Consider the following 25,161-nt stretch of genomic DNA (forward strand, 5'->3'; position numbering starts at 1 on the left):
AGCATGATAGTTTCTTAGTGATGTGGACACCAAGGAACTTGAAGCTCTCGATCTGCTCCACTACAACCCTGTCGATGTGAATGGGGGAGTGCTTGGCCCTTCTTTTCCTATAGTTCACAATCAGCTCCTTTGTTTTGCTCACGTTGAGGGAGAGGTTGTTGTCCTGCCACCGCACTGCCAGGTCTCTTCTCTGTAGGCTGGTTCGTCATTGGTGATCAGGCCTACTACTGTTGTGTCATCGGCAAACTTAATGATGGTGTTGGAGTCGTGTGTGGCCACGCAGTCGTGGGTGAACAGGGAGTACAGGTGGGGACTAAGCACAAACCCCTGAATACACAAGTATCTTGTGTGTATAATTTTATTGTGTGCTGCTCAGCGGTTGTTGCTCGTAGTTGAATTTAAAGATGATATCTGGCCCAGCTCACAACTATAGATTATCTGGGCCTCTAATCAAATTTAGCCATTGCCAAGAATTACCAGCTGCCAATCCCATTATGCTCTCGGTAGCAGCTTCTCATTGCTCCTGTCAGCTAACTTCATTCTGCCGTAACCTTCACTAGGAGTGGAGTAGTTTACATTGATCATTGCGGACACTACCTGTCCACTACCCTTAACTGTCTCATACTCTCTCTTATGTTGATAGACTTTGAGCTTGCAGCCTCCATTGATGTCTAAAAGTATCTGTTTCCTGTGTGGATCAGATGCCCTATCCTCTATGCATCTGGTGTTGTCATGTACAAGTTACACAGTATATCCATGTCACTTAGGATCCCCAAGTAAAAGTCCCCCAGAAAAAACTAGGATCATAATGAACACACCCCATACTCTGAAATACTTCATATACTACATACATTGTGAATCATATCTGACCTCTGACCTCTGACCATTTAGAGAAGGAACTGGAGGTGTACCAAAACATTGCTGACCTCACGGTGAAGGCAAAGGACGAGGCTGTGTTTAAGTGTGAGGTCTCAGATGAGACTGTGAAGGGTATCTGGTACAAGAATGGAGTGGAAGTGAAGGCCGATGCCAGGACCCATATTACACACATTGGCAGGTGAGAATGGTATCCATACTGTTGTAATGGGTTAGGGTCAGAATGTTTGTTGAGTAGTTGGACAAAAATTTGTGAAAATTATGTCTCACTGAAGGATCCACAAGCTCACTATTGATGATGTCAAACCTGAGGACCAGGGTGACTACACCTTTGTTCCAGAGGGATACGCATTCAACCTCTCAGCCAAACTCAACTTCCTGGGTACTTTTACAATTACACCATGGCATGTGCCCCTGCATTTCATAATGATCCTTTTCATTTTATGAATTCATTGCGTGTTTGTCTGCTTTTCAGAGGTCAAGATCGATTATGTGCCTCGCCAAGGTATACCATGGTTGATTCTTCATCCTCGCAGCCTCTTATTCAATTTAAAATATTATATATCTTGGATTGCTGGATTAAGAATACATTTACATATGTTGCATGTCCATCATTCTTTATTCCTGAAGATCCTCCAAAGATCCACCTTGACTGCATGGGTCACACGGCCGACTCCACCATAATGGTGGTGGCTGGGAACAAGCTGCGACTGGACGTGCCCATCACTGGAGACCCAGCGCCTACAGTGGTCTGGACAAAGGGAGAAAAGGTAAAGTTGCTGGTTTTCCTTATTAGCCACGCAGGCTAGCACATAGGCTCTATTCCAATATTGGTAGGCCAGAACCAAATCTTGTGTGAACGCTGGCCTCTGGCCAGTGGATGTTTAGGAGAGACTACCTCAGTTCCAACATCTTCTAGGTAAGGCTTGCTGTGAGAAGACTGAACCATGTTGTTTTGTCTGCCCCATTAGTACGTCATAAGCTGTCTGATAGTTTGTATGTTCACTCATACAATTAACTCTTCCACTACCAGTGGCCACGTACTGTAGACTAGCTTAATTATTAATGTTTCTATCCATGTTTTTTTCACTATCAACTATGGTGTTTACCTTGTTTTCCACTTTCAACTATGTGGTTTCCCATGTTCTCAATTGTCAAACTTTTTAATTTATGTCTTAGCTAATTGTCCCACTTTCATGGTGAGAGGGTCCCTTCCTCACCCATCCCAACAGGTAGGAGGTCTGCAGGCGATCACATGACCTAAATTCCAGTAGGTGACTGGTTGATTGCTGGGAATGGGAGGTTAGTTGTGGAGAAGGGGAAGACAAGAGGGGAATACCCTCTGGCCTCCTCTTCAGCACCCTTACTGCTTTGCTTTGCTCATGTAGGCTGGCTCTGAGGTGGCGGCAGAAACATGGAGCATCAAGGATGGGGATGTGAGTGTGGCCCTAAACACCAACGCTGAGGCCTGTGCATGTCTCTTTTCAATCTCTGTTACTACTTCTCTCCATAACACCTGGGTTCCAAAAAATGCATCTCTTTCCCCTGTATATTTGTGTCAGTCTCATGCTGTCCTTTCTCTTCTGGCATCCCTGTTACTTTTTATTCCTCATGCTCTCACACACTGTTCATTTCAAAACATCAAGGATTTTATTTTGTCTGTGCCAATAGAGGCCTGGGTGGCAACGTGTTGCCTGATAACTTAACACAGCATTCAATGCTAATTAAACAATGCATGCAGTTTCATACTTCCATGACGATCAGGTAAGAGCATGTTCAAAATCTTCTGCTGAAATGAAAGACATCGAAGGGGTGACACCAGGGCAGAACAGTAAGTATTATAACTGCTTTTGCATGGCCATTTCAGCTGAGTCTATGAGTAAACCTCCCAGTGTGGTTGGTTTTCATGCCAAAAAGCATGACCAGGTAAATCCTTTCCAGCCAATGTGTCTTGGAAAGTGTATTTCATCCTTTTTTGGCTTTGACAATAAACAGTATCATCAAGGGTGTGTTCACTACAACAGACCGGAAGCAAGCAAGCCGAAACAAGGAAGGACCTACCTGAATTTGTCCATTAAGAAACTCTTGTTTGCAACGGTGTGCGCTAATGAATACACCCCAGATCAGATGATATAAACGGTTGCATTACGAATTGGAATTGATCCCTTAAGTTCAGCTGAATGAGAATGACTCCACTAATGAACTGCTGTCCTGATGAGTCAGGTGATGACAGAGGGAGATGGAAGGCTCCACGTGGAGAGCACCAAGGGACACTGTATCTTCACTATTGAGGGAGCGGATAAACAGGACGAGGGCCTCTACTCTGTGATTGTGCGGAACCCTGCTGGGGAGGACAAAGCTGACATTAACGTCAAAGTTGTTGGTAAGATACAACCACTGTCCACAAGGATTTTTGTTGATAAATTTTTCATTCTGTCATTAGTCAAAGAGATGAGACAAATTAGTTTAATCAGGTTGTACCTTGCTTATCCTGTATTTTACATTATATTTCGAGGGGCTTGGGACAAAGGTTGCAAATCTGCATTTTTTTTCCAAATGTAGTTATTGTCATAGCCTTGTTCTGTTCAATGTTCTCTGCCTATGTAGTACTCTAAATACCCCAATTAATTTTGTTAAGTTCAAAAGAATACTAGATAAAAATTGCAGACGCCATTCAAACCAATGAGGGTTTGAAACTTTAAAGCCAATTATCTCAGAATCATCTTTTTGCAGATAGAACCTTATAGTCGCAAGTCATCGTATTTATGTTTTTTTAATGGCCTTTTCTTTTCCTCAGATGCGCCAGACCCTCCCTCGGCCCCAAGGATCCTCAGTGTTGGAGAGGACTCCTGCGTTGTCCAGTGGGACCCCCCTAAGTCAGATGGTGGCAACCCGATCATTGGTGAGGATATACAGTAGCGTGCATAATCTCTTACCAGATCTTATGTTCAGGCATACACCGTGCTCACTTGTTTACAGCGAACATGTACAGAGAAAATATGAGTAGTTTGATTGTAGTATACTGATAGGTACAGTCACGTCTATCGGTGGAGGCTGCTGGGATGACGGCTCATAATAATGGCTGGAACGGAACTGAACGAATGGAATGGCATAAGACACATGGAAACCATGTGTTTGATGTATTTGACACCATTCCACTAATTCCGCTGCAGCCATTAAGGTGCCACCAACCTCCTGTGATGTCTACAGTAACAATGTTTGACTTTTTCTTCCCAGGCTATGTGATGGAGAGGAAGAAGAAGAAGAGCTACAGGTGGATGAGGCTGAACTTTGACCCCTACACTGATACTACCTATGAGGCCAAGAGGATGATAGAGGGTGTGGAATATGAGATGCGTGTCTATGCAGTGAACGCCATTGGCATGTCATGTCACAGCGCGGCCTCACAACCTTTCATCCCAGTGGGTGAGTTCCCCTCCTTGTGATTTTCCTTTATATACATCTATGAAATTGAACTTCCCTGTTTGAGGGATGGGGAAATACATTTTGTTCCATGTAGCGCCTCATACAATCAGGTCATTCAAAATGCAAACAGATAGGTGTCAGCTTTCAAAACTTGTTGGTGTAAACTTTGGGCGGTGGAAAGTGATTAATGGGATGGATGGTCATCGTATAGGCATGTGCTCTCCCTTGGGCGGTCACACTGGACAGTCAGACTAAGGGTCAGGTCAGCTAAAGATATCAGTTACTCGCCAGTCATATGATTATGTTTACATGCAAACTAATAATTCGATATTAAACTGATTATGGCAACAGGCAGATTATGCAATAGTCATGTACACACCTTACTCTGATTATCTTAATCGGCGTAAGGTCAAAATCGAAGTAAACATGCAGCAATTAAAACACCAGGTTTTCTAAGCAATCTTTTGAATTATTAGGACATGTGTAAATGGCTTAATCGGAGTTCCAGCAGTGCATTTGATCTGCATTTGTGCCAGCACCAGCAGCGTAAGCCTCCCTCTTATGCGCGAGGGAAGTTACCACAAGAGGGCACAGTGGTCTGAAAGTATGTATCTTTACAACGCAATCATGTATTATGCCAAATCAATTAAATTAAACCATTACTTATGAGAAGCAATTCACCACACATACTGTAAACTAACACCTCACATACTGTAACCTAACACCTCACATACTGTAACCTACTGTAACACAGTGTGAGTTAGCCCATCTAGATGAATAATGTAGAGAAGTAATGACCTGTGTCTGTGGAAAAACTGAAAGTATGCATCTTAGAAATAGCTTTCACATACAAACTGTATATGTCTGAACTCAGAATCAAGTAGGCTTCCCAAAAATAACATGGTCGCTGTGGTAGTACGTTTACTTTGATTGGTGATTTTCTGCATTAATCAAAGTCCCATCAGGTAGCCTATTTCAGATGTGTCCATGTAAACAGGATTATTAGGAACATCGTTATTTTTGCATAGCATGTAAACGTTTTAATCAAACTATTATATTAATCTGATCATTCTGATCATGTATTGTCACACTGTCACATAAACACAACTTTTGTCCTGGCAGAGATGACTGATTTCTGATTTACACTCACACTGACCTGCTGTGAGCTGACCACGGAACATAAACAGAGCATAAAAACAGAAGAAACAACCCCATTGTTCTGACTGCAGCTACATACCTGTATTCTCTGAATATAATGTTGACATTACTTCCTTAATAATACAGTTGCGCTAATATGTCACAAAATTCCCAATTTGATGTATCAAATTGTATGTATTTTTAAAAAATTTTTTTTACATGATTTTAATTGAAAATGTACAAAACTGTTTCCATCTTAAAGTATTTGGATTACCCATATACATATTTTCAGTGGCAGTGTGTTTGATTGATGTCAGTGCTGTCTATCACTACAGTAAATTGTCTTGGGGGTTTGGCTACTGAGAGTTAAGTTTACATATCCCCTAAGCCATGTCAGGTCTGCTATGCAATCACAACGGGCACCTGTAACCACTCAACAACAACACATGGTCATCTTGACATTTGGTTCCCATGGCATGCAGACTTGTGCTCGTGGGGAAAACATGTTTGGGTAGACACTGTCTAAAATAAGACTGGAGGAGGTGTCTTCAAGACAGAAATCAGAGTCTAGTGGAATTATGGGGCTCTCTTTGCTGTGTCTCTTAATATTTTACCTTGGGTCCCGCTCTACCTTCTCCTCCTTCTCGAGGATGTGAGTGTGAACATCGAGGTATCCGGATGGACCCATCTCTTGTAAGACAGCTGATTAGGAAACTATCTGTGGCATCCCCCTCTATAAATAATGGCATGTAAGCGCACGGCGGGGCTGGGACCAGCTGCTTAGAACACAGGGGCTAGCTGCTACTGTTGAGGCTGCTCTGGGAGGACATTGACCCAGCTGAACTGCTGCTGTCGAGTGCTATCACTGAGATAGAACAGAGCGAGAAAGAGAGAGAGGAGCAGCAGCAGAGTATATTGAGGTGTGTGGGAGACAAAGAACAGGAGGAGTACGACAAGCTCACTTCGAACAGCACTATCTTAACCTTTTTCAAGGATGACCAAGCCAATGCTGCCAAAGACGGCCGAGAAGAAGCCGCCAGCGGAGGAAGTTCCAGTGGATGGTGCAGCAAAGGCACCGACAGAGGGGGAGGCCAAGCCAGACGCAGCACCTCCTCCAGAGGAACAAGCCCCAGATCTAGCACCAGAGGCCCCTGTTGAGCCAGCAGCACCCGCAGCAGAGCCAGTCCCAGCAGAAGGAGCCCCAGCTCCGGCACCCCCAGCTGAGGATGGGGCCTCTCCGGCAGAAGGAGACCCACCAGCCGATAGAGCTCCCCCTGCAGAGGGTGCCACAGCAGAGCCTGCCCCGGCACCAGAGCCTGCCCCGGCACCAGAGCCTGCCCCGGCACCAGAGCCCGTACCAGAGTTGGAACCTCCTAGGAGTAGGCATTGATTTATTTTCCTCTAAGCTAGGGTCAACTATTAGGGGCATGGTTTGTTCTGTAATAAATACTGGGATTTCTTTAATGATGATGATAATGATGATAATAAGATAGAAGGTAAACCCTGGCTGTGGTTTCTATGGTTCTGTTCTCCTTTTTACTGTTATTGTAAGGGGCAATGTAAGTAGGAATGGACAGTGCCACCTTCATTGGTAAATCAGAGATGATTGTTGTATGTTTTGTCTCTCTGTATTAAAACTCACAGGCGCAAAAGAGAAGAAAAGTTTTCTCCTGTGTTGTTGTTTGTGTGTTGGCTAGTAAAATGAAATGGATGTTTATCAAAGTATTATGTTTGCTGTGTTCCTGTACTGCCCGTAGACGCCGGTTGATCTTTCCCATTCAGTCTGGCCCTTTAAACACAGACTGACCTCTGACCTCTAGTACATGCCTACATGGCCCCCCTGTCTGGTTAACCTGTGACATGGGACCATGGGCTCAGGGCCCGGGGGAAAGGCAACTCTGTAACTCAACCTCTGATGGCTGTCAGCTTGAGCTTATTTTAGGCAGCTTTTGCAGGATGTCTCTATGTGCTAATGTTTTGTTACATGCAAACTGTTTATGTGGTACAAATCAGCTATGACAAGACAAATTACAAATAACCTCAGTTCTCTCGATATTTGGAGGATTATTCATGAAATACATCTTTAGACTTTTGGATGTAAACAAAAAATGAGTGAGATACTCTCTATTTGTTTCTCCATTGTTATTTACCCATTTTCTAAGAAAAATGGTGAGATGAACATGACATTAAGATTTATAGGGACTGAATGGTTTCCATAGTAGCATTGATGCAGCTAGCCCAGTATTGCAGCCTGGTCTCATAGACTAGACGTAACATAGTAAAGGTAAAACCAGAACACTGATATTAGTATGATATGTCACGTTTGGTATGGTTACCACAGGAGGTTGGTGGCACCTTAATTGGGGAGGACGGGCTCGTGGAAATGGCTGGAGCGGAATAATTGGAATGGTATCAAACACGTGGTTTTCATGTGTTTGATGCCATTCCATTTACTCTGTTCTGGTCATTATTATGAGCCGGCCTCCCCTCAGCAACCTCCACTGATGGTTACATAAGACAGATGGTTACTTAACCCCTTTAGCTAACCCTTTACCCTAACTCATAAACTTAATCTTAACCCTTACCCCAAACCATAATCCCTAGCCTAGCTATGGTTAGCCAGGTAGCTAACGTTAACCCCCCAGCCACCTAGCTAGAATTTTTAACATATCATACCTTTTTGCAAATTCGTAATATATTGTACGTGTCGCAAATTCGTAACACATTGTTCGTTTTAGAAATTCGTAACATATAATACGAATTGTAATTCGTAAACATGTTATACGAAAAGGGTAATGGACATCCACAAATGAATACATACCATCCTAAATGGAGTGGCTCGGATTTGCATACAGAATAATACAAAATGCTCTAAGACCAGGTTGAGTATTGATGAAAGCTCTGTCATGCATTCTTTATTTAACCAGGCAAGTCAGTTAAGAACAGGTTCTTATTTACAATGACAGCCTACATCGGCCAAACCCGGACGATGCTGGGCCAATTGTGTCGCCCTATGGGACTCCCAATCACAGCCGGTTGTGATACAGCCAGGATTCGAACCAGGGTGTCTGTAGTGACACCTCAAGCACTGAGATGCAGTGCCTTAAACCGCTGCGCCACTCGGGAGCCATTTGGGAGCCTGCAAGGTCCATACTTAATCTCCAATGTGCTAGCTCCATGTCAGCTAGCCTGCAGGGGAGCTTAACACATGGGTTGTGGTAAGGTTGGAGATACTGTATTTCAGGAAGTGATGCTTTTATTGGAGGACCCTAGTTTACAAGGCTGTTACCTGTAGCAACACTACACTTTATCTGCAGCTAAGTTACGCTGCCTTGATGCTGAGGCATCAGTGACAGGTAGCAGTAAATCCACAATAAAAATATCCTGCATTGACACTGAAATGTTTCCTTCTCTATTTTCCAATGTCTTTTTTACAGTCATATACTGTGACATCTGTGACATAACATATGAAAATATTGATGTATTTTTTCTTGACATTGATTTCTTATTTAGACTAGAATAATGTTGCTGAAATCCCTCTCTCTTCCTTTCCTCTCTCTCTCTCTCTCTCTCTAAGCCCCAACCAGTGAGCCCGTCGGCCTGTGCGTGGATGACATCAGTGACACTACCATCTCACTGAAGTGGAGAACCCCGGAGCATCTGGGTTCGTCTGAGCTGGATGGCTATGGGGTCGAGTACTGCAAGGAGGGCTGTGAGTACCGCATTCAATATTTTGATCCCTGACACACACACGCACACAATACCTGGGTAGATAAGGAGGATGGCATGAAAGCTGTTGAAGAGAGTATTTAAGTTAAGAACACACTATTTGAAAACCAACCTAACAATATAGAAAAACTGTCAAATAAATCAAAATTCAACAACATTTCAGAGAGCATTGCCTGTTTTTATTTTTATTTTTATCTTGACCCTCTTACATAAAACGACATCCTCTATCATGCTAGCTGTATCACACTTTCCATGATGAGCCATTATCTAAAAAGCTTTGGTTTTAGTCTGACAACACCAAAGGCCTAAGTTGTCAAGAGTGGTTTGAACCAGGAACCATTAGCACAATGCATATGTAATTAATCCCTTCCCTTCAGGGCTGGCTATGCTGGCCAGCTGCACATCAATGTTCTAACTCAATCCATGCAGGCAGCTCTAGTTGTGATGACATATAGGGATGGGGCACTGAGCCTTCTTCGGATGTTGCGTTTTGACACGTCTGTCTGGCCGTCTCTTGCCCACAGCTGATGAATGGGTGCCAGCTTTCGAGGGTCTGACAGAGAGGACATCTGTGATCATCCGGGACCTGCCGACCGGGGAGAAGATGCAGTTCCGTGTCAGAGCCTACAACATGGCAGGGCCCAGTGCACCTACCTCCCTAGCACAGGCCGTCACTATCCACGAGATCATGCGTAAGCATTCCCCCATGATTGCCTAAAACAAATCCCAATTTTTCAATTTTATCCTCCCTCCCATACAATGAGCATGAAGTCCAAACATGTACAAGACATTAATATATTTTTTTTTACCAGGGAAGTTCCTAAAACACTTGCACTGTAAGAGTAAGACATCATCAGTTTGTTCAAAACCCAAAGGTTGTAATGGAAAGTAAGTGAGGTGTCCTGCTGTTGTCTCCTCTCTCCTATTTCTCTACAGTTTGAGATATTTAGCTGATGAGGCTTGAAGTTAGCCTCCACTACCCTACATGGATCTCAGGGCTCACAGATCATGTTTGGGAACACACATACATTGCCAAGGTCATCAGCTATTTCGCTCTCAGCACCTAACAGATTAGTTGTGAGGTGTATTTTGAGGTCTCAGATGCACACTGAAGCCCCCGGCCTGTCCGCTTGCTGACAGGATGATACTATCACTAAGTGCTGATTGGCAGTAAGGACATTTCCGCTTGCTGACAGGATGATACTATCACTAAGTGCTGATTGGCAGTAAGGACATTTCACGGTAACAGAGTGACACTGAGACTCAGATTTTTCACTTTAAAATGTATGTCAAACAAAAACCAATGATTGCAAAGTTAAACAAACCATACAACTCTATGCATAATGACTACGTTTAACATTTTCCATTGAAAGTGTTACAAAAACACATTTACTTGTAGAACAGTGCAGATGTAAAGTTTGGCAACAGAATGGTGGCACAAACTCTCATTCTCTTACCAAACTTTGCATCTGCAATGTTATTCAAGTAAATGTGTTTTTGTAACATTTTCTGTGGAAATTGTTAAAAGTAGTTCCTGTGCATAGAGTTGTATGGTTTGTTTAATTCTCCAATTATTGGTTTTTGTTTGACATACATGTTAAAGTGAAAGTCTGTGTCACTGTTACCATGGAATTGCACTAAAAAGCACTTGATGTTGTCAACTCACGCTTATTACTACCTCACGGGCGGCTGGTCAATGTACATGAACAGTAACTCATTGGATCAGTAATGGTGCCATCAAGCTAAACTTGATAGTTGAAAGGTATTGTGATACTCCCAGTCTCAGGGAAACGTCTGAGCCATGAACCAACTTCTAGGGTTGGGCGGTATGCAGATTTTCATACTATTCCTGTACCATAGCGGGGTATACGGCATTACTGGCAGTGCACACAATGGCCGGTATTCCCCCCCCCAAAAAAAATTCCCATAGCGGACACTAGCTAAATGCTAACAAGCGAACATAAACTAATTGCAAGAACAGACAACCCAGCTCATAAAGTTATATAACTACAGTATCTGAAAAGGCTAATCAGTTTGCTGCAGCACAAAGAAATGTTTGACAGACAGGATTTTTATACAGGAGGGGATTTTGATTGTTTCTGCCATAACCAAGAAGCTTGATCTTGCGAGCTAGCCACTAAGTTAGCAAGTTAGCAAACCAAATGCATAGCTGGAGCCCTGAGCTGGAGATAATTTATTTGGCACATCTTAGATAGTGAAAACGTACAGTTATAAGCAGTGGCATAGCACACACCCCCGCGAGGCGGGTAAGTCCCGAGCTTTAGGGTACTGATGGCATTGGCATCATTTCAGGTAAACCGAGGGTAGGCTATAGCAAAGTGACTTTATTTATTCTATTTTCTGCATTCCTACACAATTAAAACATTTCTAAAATGCTGTTAGAAGAACAGCAAAAACAAGCAATTGACAACAATTGACTCCAGTCATTATCACCTTGGCTGCTGTACCTTCATTCACCTCCATTGATAAGGGACATAAATAACATTCTTCAGCAACATGTCTTACAGCAATTAGCTGCTACGCACTAGCTCAGCACCGGAATTCAAATCTCGAGTTTAGTTTCAAGTCAAACAGCTGTTAAGTTACCTAGTCAGTTACAGCCATCTTCCACCTCTGCACTGTTTTGAGAGGAAAGTCGGGCTGTTCACCGCAGTCAGGCAAACAGCCTTCCCGCCCACTCCGAGGTGTCTGCATGGTCCTAAAGCCAACCCAAATTGACACCCCTGATTGACAGTATTGATAATACGGTATACCGCCCAAGCCTACCACTTTCCCCGCACACGCACGCCACAAAACTGTACCCAAACACTTTTATTCATTGACATCTTATGATATTTTTGTTAACAGAGAAACCCAAAATCTGGATTCCTAGAAATCTCCGTCAGACCCTCATCAAGAAAGTGGAGGAGACAATCAACCTTGTGATCCCTTTCCAGGTATGGGGTAGAGTACACCCTTCACACTCTATAGGATGAATGTACTGTATATATGCTGGTGCCCTTGCCCATAAGATAAATATGTTGAATGACACAGGAACTAGAAATTGCTATTTCCTTTTCTTTGGTGCATGTTGAGTTATGGAATGGTGCTACCCACATGAAAAAAATATTACAGTTTACTATAGAATACTAGTGCTACCTATCTACAGGTTTTGGGAAATGTGCTCTTTTAGTATTTGTCCAGTAGGTTTCCTCAATGAGAAAGTTCCCATTTGTATGTCAAAGATAATAAAACAAAATGACAGCAAAAACACAACAGTAAATACTACAGTATACTACAGTCTGCAAAAATACTACAGTAACTCACGCTATGTCTCTTTATTCCTTTCTGCTTTTCCCTCAAGACTATAAATACATACAGCTTCAGTTTTGAAACTGTATCCTAGTAACACATGCAATTGACAGACTGATAACTGATACAGACATGATTATCTTAAGCAGCTCATAATGAGTAACTGCTGAAAACCACAAGCCAAGGAGTCTCCGCCAAATGTACCACCATCTACTGTATTCATTAGGAACACTTATCTAGGTTCAAATCTGCCATAAGAATATCTGAACAATATCATATTTCAAATGTCTTGGTCTGGAGATGTACTGAAATCATTATCACCCCTGGAACTGTAATGATTATTTAGTAAACATAGGTTACTGAGGAAAACCAATATTTCACACATACTAACTTACTTGTACTGTAGTCCTCCAGAATCTGGTTTGGTCTTTCTAAAAAATATTAGAATGTTTATGTTAATTTCCAATCTCAATTATTTTTTATTTTAGGGCAAGCCTAGGCCTGTGATCACCTGGAGTAAAGATGGGGAGCCTCTGAACCCGAAGCAGGTCAGCGTCCGGAACAGCGACACCGATACAATCCTATTCATCCGCAAGTCAGAGAGGAAGGACTCTGGGAAGTACGAAGTCAAGCTGCAGATTGAGAATGTTGAGGACACAGCCAGCATCTCAATTCAAATAGTCGGTGAGGGCTCATTCACAACTCTAATGGTTTGGAATAGAAATGGTTTATGATTGATCAGTGGCACTATCAGTTCACTCAGAATGGGTTTATGCTGTATCTGAGTTAACTATGAAACTGACACGTTCCGCAAGTGACACATCCCGCAAGCTGGTCCCATTATCGTTGGATATTGAAACAAAACCACACCTGTCCCTAAAATACAACGTAAACAATATTCTACATGTACCCACCGTGTGGTTTACATTTCTCTGTGAATGATTGAATTGGAGTTTAAGGTAAAGTTATGGTACGGTATGTTGACTCGATAAATATTATTTCTTATCTTTAGATTTGCCTGGGTCTCCAGAGAAACTGAAGATCATGGATGTTTGGGGCTTTAACGTGGCTCTGGAGTGGAAGCCACCCAAAGACAATGGAAATTGTGAAATAACCGGCTACATGGTTCAGAAGGCTGACAAGAAGACCATGGTGAGAGTCAATGTGCTGGGCAGTGTCTAACATGAAAATGTTCTCTTCATCAATTTGTGCAAGAGGTTCATATACGACAGAAAACTAGCAATTAATATCGGTCAGACAATATTGAATGAGTAAGGTTATACACTGCCCCTCCCATGGAAGGTTCAGGAAAGCATTATCTATATTCTAAATGATGATTAGGCTAATATTTATTTTCTAACTGACACACAGAGGTCATCCCAGTGTGTGTGTGAGAGAGGGCGAGCTGCCTGATAATTATCTGTTAGTTCTCTGGCTGGGCTCAGAGTGAACTATGCCAAGCTCTGAGTGTTAGAACGTTGGGTTTAATAACCATACCATTGACAAGGCAAGGTAGCTAAGCTCTCTGACACACGGCCATAATTGACTCATGTATGCACACTATGTGAGGGGAAGAATGCTACTTGGTCACCGAGGGGTATTTTACCCTCCCTTGTGACACACAGTCAGCCACAGCTAGGCAGAGAGCCTTTGTGAGCAAGGAGAACTGCATTCTGGGCCTGTTTGTTTGAGCTCCAATTGCCACCTTCCACCACCCCAGGCAGCCACCCAGAGCACAGCAAGCCAAGCACGCCCTGTTTTTAGCCCCCAGCCTTGGCCTCATACTGGACATAGCTTGTCTGTGTAGTGATGGAAACCCATTGTACTTCTGAGCTGCAAGGTTAGTGGCTAAATTTAAAAAAGCTCCCTGTTCAGGTTTCACACAAGTCATTATTAGACCCAATTAATTTCCTCCATCTCACAATGGCAGGCTGTGAGATATGAGATTATCATGTTACAAAGAGCAATATCTCATTTGGATATCGGAGATGCCCCATTGCTAAATATAACACAGTTGGGCCCCTTTGTTTGGCAAACATTCATAGGAGTTGGCATGCATTCTCATTCTCTCAAGACACATTACACTGACATTGTAGTATTTTGGTAGCCCTAAAATATGGTCTCACTTAAAAATGAAGAGTTTGACTAAAATATGGTTGGTTTTCAGGAATGGTACACTGTCTATGAGCTATATAGGCGAACTAACTGTGTGGTGGCTGATCTCATCATGGGGAATGAATACATCTTCCGTATCTACGCTGTGAACATGGTAGGCCTCAGCCTAGAGCCCTGCTTCTCAGCAGACAGTGCCTACATCCAGAAAACAGGTGGGCTCCCATACCTGGCGCACCGTTCATGACAGTAATACCACCATGACATCATAACTATAAACAAACAATAGTTATACACTTATGTATGTAGGAGCAGCATTCAAAAAACATCCCCTGCTGCCACCTGTGTAAAACCCATAAACTTTCTGAACAAAAGTTGAGCACTGCACCTGTTCATCTGTTCATCAGGTTTCGAATACAAGCCTCCAACCTACAAGGAGCATGACTTTTCTGAGGCGCCTAAGTTCACACACCCTCTAGTGAGCCGTTCAGTCATAGCAGGCTACAACGCCACCCTCAGCTGCTCTGTCAGAGGCATCCCCAAGGTGAGGTGTCCCTATACAAGCGAGAATGACAGAGACAAAGGCTATGCTGCTAACCATGAATGATATAGTGATTTATCACCATCAGAATGACCATCAAATCAGCACGACTATTACATTATCATCATGTCTGCTACTAGTACTGTAGGGGGATGACAAGCATGTCCTGACCAGTAAAAACTATGAGCCTTAGTTATAGCAGATAGACATTATTTCATTTTTTTGCCACATGCATTACTTTAGGCACATCTAGTTCACATTGTAACCTCTCTCTCTCAGCCCAAAGTGACATGGTACAAAAACAAGATGGACATCTCCAACGAGGCCAAGTACCGTATGTTCAGTAAGCAGGGCGTACTCACCCTGGAGATCCGCAAGCCCTGCTCATTTGATGGGGGAGTGTACATGTGCAAAGCAGTCAACGCCAGTGGAGAAGATGTAGTGGAGTGCAAGCTAGAGATTCGCCGTAAGTATCCCTAACACTACTCACCTTTTCTCTGCTGGTGAGCTCCTTAACACACCTGGCCTGCAAACCAACTGCCAAATCCATTGTCAATCTTGTATGCTCAGTGGCTAGTTTATTAGGTACACCACCCTGTTCACGAAAATTGTTCGCTCCTACAGATAACGAATCATGTGGCCGTGGCTTGCTATATAAAGCAGGCAGATAGGCATCAAGGCATCCAGTTACTGTTCGATTGAACATAAGAATGGGCAAAATGAGTGACCTAAGTGACTTTGAGCGTGATATGATCGTCGGTACCAGGTGCGTTCCAGTATCTCAGAAATGGCCGGCCTCCTGGGCTTTTCACGCACGACAGTGTCTAGGGGTTACCAAGAATAGTGCGACAAACAAAAAACATCCAGGCAACGGCGGTCCTGTGGGTGAAAACAGCTCATTGATGAGAGGTCGAAGGAGAATGGCAAGAATGGTGCAACCTAACAGGCTGGTCACAAACAGGCAAATAACGACGCAGTGGTGTGCAGAATGGCATCTAGGAATGAACAACTCGTTGGTCCTTGTCACGGATGGGCCATTGCAGCAGATGACCGGGTTCCACTCCTATCAGCTAAACACAAGAAGTGGCTCCAGTGGGCACGCGATCACCAACACTGGACAATTGAGGCGTGGAAAAACATTGCCTGGTCCGAAGAATCCCGGTTGCTGTTGCGTCATGCTGATGGCAGAGTCAGGATTTGGCGTAAACAGCTTGAGTCTATAGCCCCATCCTGCCTGGTGTCAATGGTATAGGTTGGTGGCGGTGGTGTAATGGTGTGGTGAATGTTTTCCTGGTACACATTAGGGCCCTTGATACCAATTCAGCAATGTTTCCATATCCCAAATAATTCAGGCAAAGGGCGGACCGACCCGGTACTAGATGGGTGTACCTAATAAACTGGCCACTGAGTGTACATGGTGATTGTTACAGTTATGACCACCGTAAATAGGGATGTAATTGTCAAGGTTTCCAACTTCCTATGTACTTCACTCTGTTTCCGGTCTGGAACAGGTACCCTTAGTACATATCTGTCCATCAAATATGAAGTCGTATATGAATGTCTGAAAATGTCATCATATATGAATGCTCCCCAACTCATATTTGAAACATGTTTTGGGGTTTCCTTATGAAATAATTAATACATTTGGACATCAAATCTGAGATGGAAGAATTATACTTGTACGTGTTAAATGGCATGTTCAAATCTAGAACATGTATCATGGTAATCATAGTATGTTCTAGAGGGCAAATACAGTAAATCTATTCCTCCTATTTGAGATCTCATGTTAACATATACAGACATATCATTATGTCTTCATAAGGGTATATTAACTCCCTGACGGACCTTTGGAATGTACACTGGAATACATGTAAAGGTTCTAAATGGATCCTGCCACCATTACATGATCCATCTCTTCTGACGTGTGTCTCTCCTTCTGTCTGTAATCCCACCATGCTGTGTCCTGTCATGCTTCTACCCTTTTTATTCCCAGCACCTGGCACTTTCCCCCAAGGTAAGCCCCCACACTCAGTAATAACTGAGGTCAATCCCATTATTATAGAACTGTTTCATTTGTGTTAATTTGAGAAGAATAAAAGGTGTGCCAAAATACTTAACCCTAATTGCTTCTGGAAATCGCTCTGCATAAGACCGTCTGCTAAATGACTAAAATGTAAATGTACTATACATTACAGTATGTAACAATGTGCATTGTCCATCTCACTTAATTTAAGGTAAAATATGTTACAAAATATTGGATAATGTGAAAGGATAAGACACGTTTTACCTCATCTGTACACTATAGATTTTTAGAAAAATCTATCTTGATATTAACAAATTGAACTGGAGATGATATTATAATCCCAATGTTATTGAAGTAACAGTCATTTTCTCAGTGGTAAGTATTTATCAAATGGCATGGATATTATAAATATTATATTTTATAGTCTAGAAATAAAATGTAAAAAGACAATAATTAGATTGAATAGTCTAAAATAGTTAAGTATTATCAGTCTTACATTGATCACCAACAATAAGTTCTAGTATGTTAGATTTTTGAATTGGAAATATGATTCACGAATTAGACTAATTGCCTTGCAGCTCAAATCACCAAAGAGGAGAAGGATAAGCAGATGAACAAGGCCGATTAGGTGTAAAGAAGCCGGTTGAAGATAGGGTGGATGTCCCGTCTCATCCTACACGGACCTCCACTGGGACCCTGGCCAGACTACAGCTCAATGTGAAGAGACCAGAGATAATCCATTAGCTTTCATTTCCCTGTGTCCCACTACCACCCTGTTATGTGCACATGTCAATCTTCCCCGTTCCCTGTTGTGAAATCATCTTACATAGGTCATCCAATACATTACATTCATCCACATTGGGTTATTGTACCTTTATTTATTTCATGGAATAATTTGAGGAGTAGCAAAGGATTGCATTGTTTGATTCACTCTTGCATCCTTTGTAGAATAAGATTATTGAGTATTAGTGGCAAAGATCATTTGTTTTATGTATGAAAAATAAATGCAAAGCTTTGTCAATGGGCAGTGGGCACCCCTTTTATTCTCAATTATTCAAATGCAAGTCTATCCCAGGTTTCTAGGGTGCCCAATCATACTCATATTCCCAGCTGTAAACTGGTTATAATGCAAGTTAAGTAAACCACTACCCCTGGTGTGGCCTGTTCGCTAGTGAGGCCTGATAAAACCTCACCATTGTTTAACATGGGAAACAGACAGTGGACAGGGGTTAACACTGAGATGAATACACAGGTGGAGCAGCACTCGTGTGCCTCATGCTGCCCTACACACAGAACATGATCACTATGAGGTCAACAAACAGTTGACGCTCTGGCGCTTGAATGCCAGTGGGAATGAACAAAAGCTGCTGGGTATTAATGTAACAAAGCCTAATTAAGGCCAAAAGAGGATACAGCAATATGCTTAATGTGTTTGGCCCAGTGGGAGGTGTGGGGAGGGTTGGAATGTCCCATTCCCCCTGTGGCTGCATTGCTGGAAGGTGAAATGTTTGGTCAAGCCAAGCCATGTCCATTGCCAAACAGGGTGTGAGAGGTAAGGCTGCTCCTGTTGGTTTCTGAGGTCCACTGCCAACCACCTACCTTCATCCACATGACACATTTAAACATAAACACATAATTGTCAAACTTGGTGTAGATTTGACATGTCATATTCAAGACCATAGTTCATGTGCACTTGTCCACTTCCAGTAAGTCCAATCATGATGTTGTTTTTACACCCCTCGCAAGGTTTGTATGTGTTAAAGGAACAGGGGCACCCAGTGTGAGTCAGGTGACATGGACACCATCAACAGGGTTATTTTATACCCATAATGCAGTCAAACCTTTCCACACACCGGTCAGAGGAGCCAATTGGGAGAGGTGCCAGTGCCCTGGTGCACTGCGGACCATTTATAGCAATGATGATTTCAACAGCACCCTTGAGTAGCACTATGGTCAGTCAGTCAGACAGAACCTAACACTGTAGGCAAAGAAAAACACTCCTGATAAGTCCTGATGAGGTCAAAATCAGGCCAACTCAACTGTGTCACTGTGGGGCAAATAAATTATACGAATGTGTGTCAGAAATCTTGTACGTAAAACATAGTCTTTTTTAAGCAACTGGTTTTATATATTTTGGTTTACAAAAATCACAGTATACAGTACATACTGTACATTCCTCCCACAATTGGCATCAACTAAAGTCGTGACTTAAATTCAGTGATGCTGTACAACCAGATGTATTTACAAACAAAGCCTACAGTTCAAACCAAAATAACAAAATATCAATAGCATAAGAACACACACCTTACAAAGCACTGCTGGTAGCCACTAAAGTTGAAGAGGTAGCTTCCGTGGTTAGACAATGCATCCCATTCTTGATTATTGTTTTTTCTATCAAAAATAATTTACATATGGATAAACAGACAGCAATACACACCAATTTGGAATTTGCACATAAGGGCTTCTAACATCTCCAATACAATCTGGACAGTTGGTTGGTGTTAAAATTACACTCAGTCAAAACATTGACAAATCCATACAAAAATAAGAAACTTTGTGATATAATTTCAAAAGCCAATGAGCTTCATAATGTGGACACATTAACAAAATGTTGAGGGGAGTCAAGGCTTCCCTACATTGCCTAATTTCCTGAGCGCTCGCATGAATTACACATGTGGATACAAGCTCCTAGGGTGTGGTGCAGGCCCCATACGCAAAGTCATGCTCGTGCACATCAAACAGATATTCCCCTACAGTCACACGTGATCCAATAAAATGTTTCATAGTGAAACATTATCTACATTATATGTTGTTATTATATTATAATATATACCATGATATCCATTACACTGGCTACACTGCTGAGCTGTGGGATTGTATGCATCTTGATCAAAATGAATGGGTTGTGAGCACCAATGATGTCCATAAAAAAAAAATATATATATATATATATATTTTACTACAACGCGATCTGTCTCAGAGAACAATCCAGAAATTAAGGCCTTTGTGTGGCATCAACATTCAGCGCCAGAGGCTTAGCTTGCACTTGGTACATGCTGCATTCACCTTTCAAAGCCAACTTCCTGACACCTGAAATAACCTTGTCCTTGGCCCAGACATTCTGCTCCTCTTTAAGCAATAAATTAGAACGATCCTGGGGGTAAAGCACAGTTCAACGAAATGATTTTCAGTCCAAGAGACAAAACAAACAAAGTCATAAAAGTCTCCACAACAACTGGGAAGACTGTTGTTAAAACAGTGCCCTCTTCCATTCCCACGTGACATCCAAGACTTTATCACTCATAGCGAGGAAGAATTGTTGACACTTATTGTCAAAGATAATAAACATTTAAGTCATTGTCTTGTACTCTTGAGGAATGAATACAGGGCATGTGAAGTTACATGAACAGATTCAGACTGGAGATTCAGTTGGCTCACATTGGGAGGGCTGAAAATGCAGCTTTCAGATTATATTTAACACATTGTCAGTACCCCTTAATTTAAAGCCGCTGCCATACAATTCTCCTTTCAGTTACTTTACATTCTCATATGAAAAACAACCCTAGAATGAGGATTATGATTACATTTGCTACATATACAAATGAATAGCGATTATGGCAAGGCTTTAAAATCGACAGACCAGGGAATGACAATAAAATAAAACGTATAGCTAGCTACAGGTAGAACCTACAAAAGGATGGCACATAGATCCTTGCCTTAGCAAGAGATGTGACAGATGAATTCAGGCTTGTAACATCTTGATAATGAGTTTGCTCTAAACCAAGAAGCAGGCGAATTTGCTCTAAACCAAGAAGCAGGCACTGGTGGAAAGGTTTCCTCTTTTGTTACATTTTTGACAGCCAGTTTGGTGTTATCACACACAGGAATCAGTTGTAAATCTTGATGGGCAAAACAAGTGTTGGCCAAAAGTCTCAGAGAAGTCTAATTTAACGCCAGATTCCCTTTTTGTGACAGTTGAGTCTGTTTCACACAGTGATTAAAGAAGTGCTCCCTGAATGATTTGTGTGCAGGGACCCACATGCACATGTTTTGTTGTGTATCACAAACCTTTTCTTTTTGTTATAGTGTCCAACACACACACACACACACACACACACACACACACACACACACACACACACACACACACACACACACACACACACACACACACACACACACACACACACAGCTGAAGAGTTTCTCAGTCTTTGATGCGAGGTATGTTGTATGCGTAGTGGACCAGAGGGAGCCCTCGGCTCTGGCAGAAGCAGGCTCGTCCACAGGCCTGCACCTGGTCGGAACTGTCGGACACAAACGAGTCCCCCTCGTCAGCATACTCTGACTGGGCAGAGAGGGTGCCGCTGTCTGCCCAGTAGCCCTCCGTACGCTGGCCCGCTGCCGCACCAGCCGAGAGGGTAGGGCAGCTGTGGGACTTCACCAAGTGTCTGCAGACTGATGATGAGGAGGAAGAGGTCCTGGCGTGTAGAGCCGCCTCGCAGCGCTCACACACGCCTGTTTCCCCACAGAGCTGGGAGTACACCCCACAGTCATAGCCCAGCTGTGTGGAGGAGTCCCCGTCCACATCCACAACCCCAGAGCCCCCTGCACACTGCCCAGCCTTCACCCCACAGGCCACAGCTCCATGGCCCCGCAGCCGCAGCCAGTCCTCCCGGAAGGCGGGGCTGAAGAAAACGTAGAGCACGGGGTTAAGGCATGCCGGTAGGGGGAAGAAGATGAGCGTGATGGACTTGGCGATCTCAGGGCCCCCCACGGTGCCAGACCTGGCCAGTAGGGGGGCGAAGGAGAAGGCTGCCACAGGGCAGAAGAAGATGCAGTTGGTGAATATGAGCCATGCCACATGGCGTACGGCCCCTGCCTGCTCCTGGTCTGCCAGCTCCACCCTGCCCAAGCCACAGTACAGCTGGGTGTACACTGCTGCTGTGAACAGGTAGGCCAGAGCGTTGAGCAGCACCAGGGCCACAGTGACCCCCAGTGCAGGGCCCTCACCGCCAGAGAAGGGTAAACAGAGAGGGGAGGCTGAAGGGTCGCTGGTACTGAAGAGGGGCAGACAGGCTGCTGCAGCCGCCAGGAGTCCCAAGAGAGCAGCCGCCAGGGCGAAGCGTCGGTCCCCGACCCCCCTCTCGCTGCTCCTCCTGGGTGAGATGGCCTTCCCCAGGAGCCCCCTCACCGCCACGCTGCGCTCAACAGCCGCCAGAGGCAACAGCAGCACCGCCCACTCTGAGGAGAACACCGCCAGGGCCCCTGTTGCCCGGCAGCCCACCCCCATCTCCCACCAGACCCCAAACTCAGCGAAGGAGCCCCAGGTGGCAGCATCCAGGACAGTGAGCACCCCCACATAGACCCCAGTGAGCAGGTTGGTGAGGGCCAGGAGGCCAACCAGCAGCCTGGCAGGGGAGAGGGCCAAGGCCCGGCGGGAGAAGGTGGCTGCCAGCACCAGAGTGTTGAAGATCAAGGCCACCAGGCAGATGAACCACACAGTCAGACGGATCATCCAGCTGCCCAGGAGGTGCTCACAGGGCTTGAAGGCTCCTGGAGGAGAGAGACAGAGTCAGCCTTCAGTTAGTAAGAGATGTGATGATGTACACAATTCAATGCTGTAGATGACAATAAAGTGACTGTGGTTTACCTGGAGAGGGAGAGCAGTGCATTACCATCGATATCCTCTCTACATCTTCTCCACCTAGAACACAAAGATGACTTAGCTAATCAGTTTCAATAAACTTTTTATCTCTCCTCTGAATAATACTTGTTTATGTCAAGAGTGGTCTAATGACCAATCATGACTGACATAATTTACCTGTACCCTTCTTGATGTTCTCCTCATCAGTGGAAGATGTTGAAGAATCACATCCCACAAATGCACAGCACTGGTAAGCATAGGGAACTGATACTGACCTGTAGACCACAAGAGGACCATTATCATTCAAAGTGTTGCATGAGTTGCAAAGTGTTGTCATTTAGATGAATTACTAGGATTCTGACCTGAGTTTGGGGAGGCTCTTTGCAGTAAATACATTTTTCATCTGTAGGTTTCCTGTGAGTTTCAGTTGGTTCAGGGAACTCAGTCCAGTTGTTGGAATGCTGGTCAGTGAGTTTAAACTCAGGTCTCTGAAACAAACAGGACATATTAGCATACATACATTCCTGAAACACACTACTAGCATATGTACACATATGTTTAAACAGTAATGTATTTGTTATCATGACTTGTATGAGAACGGATTTAGTTTTTACCACAGTACAGTGTCCTACTCACAGGTTTGTTAGCACCGTCAAATAGAGGAAAGCATCTCTGTGGATGGTTTTCATTTCATTTCTACTCAGGTCCCTGCAGGAAAGAAAATTACTTAATGATGTGTTCAGAATGAGGGCAGAAAATTAAGCTTTTTAATGCTTTTTAAAATTAGCCTCTGGCATGAGCTAGTGAAAGCAGAACTAAGTTAATTTCAAATGAGATCTACTTAGGCCCTTCACCTTTAAGCCTCAAGGTACTATAGGCTGCAAGTGTGTGTGTGAGTGTGTTTGTGTGTGTGTGTGTGTGTGTACTCACAGCAAGCGCAGGGCAGACAGACCCTGGAATGTGTCCCTGTCGATTTGCTGGATGTGGTTGTGCTGCAGGCTTCTATAATTAGGGCAGAATATACACTCAGAAAAAGGTAGAAGGTGGGGGTCATCTTGAGTGTGTAATGTTTAAAAATGTGTTTGTGCTCTTGCTCACATTCCCAACAATATATACCATACTCACATTTCCTGCAGCTTTAGACAGCCCTGGAAGGAAGGCAGCTCCTCAATCTCATTGTAGGACAGGTCTCTGATGGGCAAAAGGATGAAATAATGTAATCTGGAATGTCATCAGCATTTATGTGAAATAGATTAATAAGGTAGGATAAGGGTGAAAGGTGAGGTTGGGGATACTTACAGAGTCCGCAGCACCTTGAGATCCTCACAGAGCTCAACCGGTATGGCGGCAATCTCTGTGCCTGTCAAAGTGCTGAGAAAGAAACACTCTGATTTAATTACCACTGACAAACTGTCTCACTTAACCTCAAACAAGGCAGAAAAAAAGCCAATCACTCACAATCTGTCTAACACAAACACATTCATTCTAACATTGTTTGTCGGTCTGTGTCAGTTGTGTATGTTGATGTAAAGCGTCTGCTGTATTGTGTACTCACAGACTCTCCAGGTTGTTAGTCCCAGTGAGACAGGGAAACTCCTGCATCATACTGGCTCCACGTAGCATCCTGAAACACATACCTCACAGGGTTAGAATACAAACAGGTATGACAGACCAGAGACTAACTTTAGTCTGAATAACTGTCCACTTGTAACATTAGATTATGGTATGAAATAAGCACCAGCAATATTCAGTGTATTGTATCACATGGTGATTAAATACACTTTTATTGTAAATCAGTTAATCCAGAGATCCTTACCACACTATGAATACAATGTTCAGAGTACCAGACTTGGTTGTCTAACAGATATGGACAGAGACTTACAGGGAGTGCAGGTCAGACAGGTTCTGGAAGGCTGAAGTTCCCACAAAGGACAGAGGGTTGTCATACAGGTGGCTGGGGAGGATAAGAGAAGAGGACACACTGACAGTAAACGCATTTACTATGAGAGAATGGCACCATCTTCTGGACAAGTATCTTCTAGGCCCATGGTCAGTCACTATATTACCAGCTTGGTGCTGTCAGTCAGTCACTATATTACCAGCTTGGTGCTGTCAGTCAGTCACTATATTACCAGCGTGGTGCTGTCAGTCAGTCAGTCACTATATTACCAGCTTGGTGCTGTCAGTCAGTCACTATATTACCAGCTTGCTGCTGTCAGTCAGTCACTATATTACCAGCGTGGTGCTGTCAGTCAGTCAGTCACTATATTACAAGCTTGGTGCTGTCAGTCAGTTACTATATTACCAGCTTGGTGCTGTCAGTCAGTCACTATATTACCAGCTTGGTGCTGTCAGTCAGTC

General features: G+C 43.5%; 3 protein-coding genes and 1 non-coding gene across 4 annotated transcripts in view; 3 read left to right on the forward strand and 1 right to left on the reverse strand.

Moving 5' to 3' along the window:
- The window catches only part of LOC120052732 (myosin-binding protein C, cardiac-type-like), a 40,577-nt gene extending 22,400 nt beyond the window's left edge, over nt 1-18,177 (forward strand). The window contains exons 17-32 of the mRNA XM_038999816.1: nt 892-1,057; nt 1,152-1,258; nt 1,352-1,381; nt 1,507-1,646; nt 3,100-3,259; nt 3,674-3,778; nt 4,114-4,302; nt 9,017-9,151; nt 9,693-9,860; nt 12,037-12,125; nt 12,969-13,164; nt 13,493-13,632; nt 14,648-14,807; nt 15,000-15,136; nt 15,413-15,599; nt 17,735-18,177. Coding sequence (XP_038855744.1) covers nt 892-1,057; nt 1,152-1,258; nt 1,352-1,381; nt 1,507-1,646; nt 3,100-3,259; nt 3,674-3,778; nt 4,114-4,302; nt 9,017-9,151; nt 9,693-9,860; nt 12,037-12,125; nt 12,969-13,164; nt 13,493-13,632; nt 14,648-14,807; nt 15,000-15,136; nt 15,413-15,599; nt 17,735-17,784 — 2,159 coding nt within the window. The 3' untranslated portion in view covers nt 17,785-18,177. The remainder of the gene's footprint in view (nt 1-891; nt 1,058-1,151; nt 1,259-1,351; nt 1,382-1,506; nt 1,647-3,099; nt 3,260-3,673; nt 3,779-4,113; nt 4,303-9,016; nt 9,152-9,692; nt 9,861-12,036; nt 12,126-12,968; nt 13,165-13,492; nt 13,633-14,647; nt 14,808-14,999; nt 15,137-15,412; nt 15,600-17,734) is intronic.
- si:dkey-22i16.7 (skin secretory protein xP2) lies at nt 6,434-7,071 on the forward strand. The gene has a single exon (XM_038993485.1). The coding sequence runs from the start codon at nt 6,434-6,436 to the stop codon at nt 6,827-6,829; it is 396 nt and encodes a 131-aa protein (XP_038849413.1). The 3' UTR covers nt 6,830-7,071.
- LOC120057317 lies at nt 12,346-12,400 on the forward strand. The gene has a single exon (XR_005477902.1). It is a non-coding gene; the product is annotated as a U7 small nuclear RNA (small nuclear RNA).
- A 1,083-nt stretch (nt 18,178-19,260) lies between the features above and the next one.
- LOC120047882 (leucine-rich repeat-containing G-protein coupled receptor 4-like) lies at nt 19,261-24,774 on the reverse strand. The gene is made up of 10 exons (XM_038993460.1): nt 24,683-24,774; nt 24,356-24,424; nt 24,100-24,171; nt 23,926-23,991; nt 23,731-23,802; nt 23,437-23,508; nt 23,163-23,288; nt 22,984-23,075; nt 22,807-22,860; nt 19,261-22,709 (listed from the first exon to the last, which is right to left on the reverse strand). The coding sequence occupies exons 2-10, from the start codon at nt 24,421-24,423 to the stop codon at nt 21,361-21,363; spliced, it is 1,971 nt and encodes a 656-aa protein (XP_038849388.1). The 5' UTR covers nt 24,424; nt 24,683-24,774; the 3' UTR covers nt 19,261-21,360.
- Nucleotides 24,775-25,161: the final 387 nt, after the last annotated feature.

Source organism: Salvelinus namaycush, chromosome 1, assembly GCF_016432855.1.
Source record: "Salvelinus namaycush isolate Seneca chromosome 1, SaNama_1.0, whole genome shotgun sequence".
NCBI lineage: Eukaryota > Metazoa > Chordata > Actinopteri > Salmoniformes > Salmonidae > Salvelinus > Salvelinus namaycush.

Coding starts and splice junctions, on each gene's coding strand:
- LOC120047882 (XM_038993460.1), bottom strand. CDS start 24,423: ATGCTACGTGGAGCCAGTATGATGCAGGAGTTTCCCTGTCTCACTGGG. Junction 24,172..24,355: donor ACTAACAACCTGGAGAGTCT/GTGAGTACACAA, acceptor TTTCTTTCTCAG/CACTTTGACAGGCACAGAGA. Junction 23,076..23,162: donor AAGAGCCTCCCCAAACTCAG/GTCAGAATCCTA, acceptor TGTGGTCTACAG/GTCAGTATCAGTTCCCTATG.
- si:dkey-22i16.7 (XM_038993485.1), top strand. CDS start 6,434: ATGACCAAGCCAATGCTGCCAAAGACGGCCGAGAAGAAGCCGCCAGCG.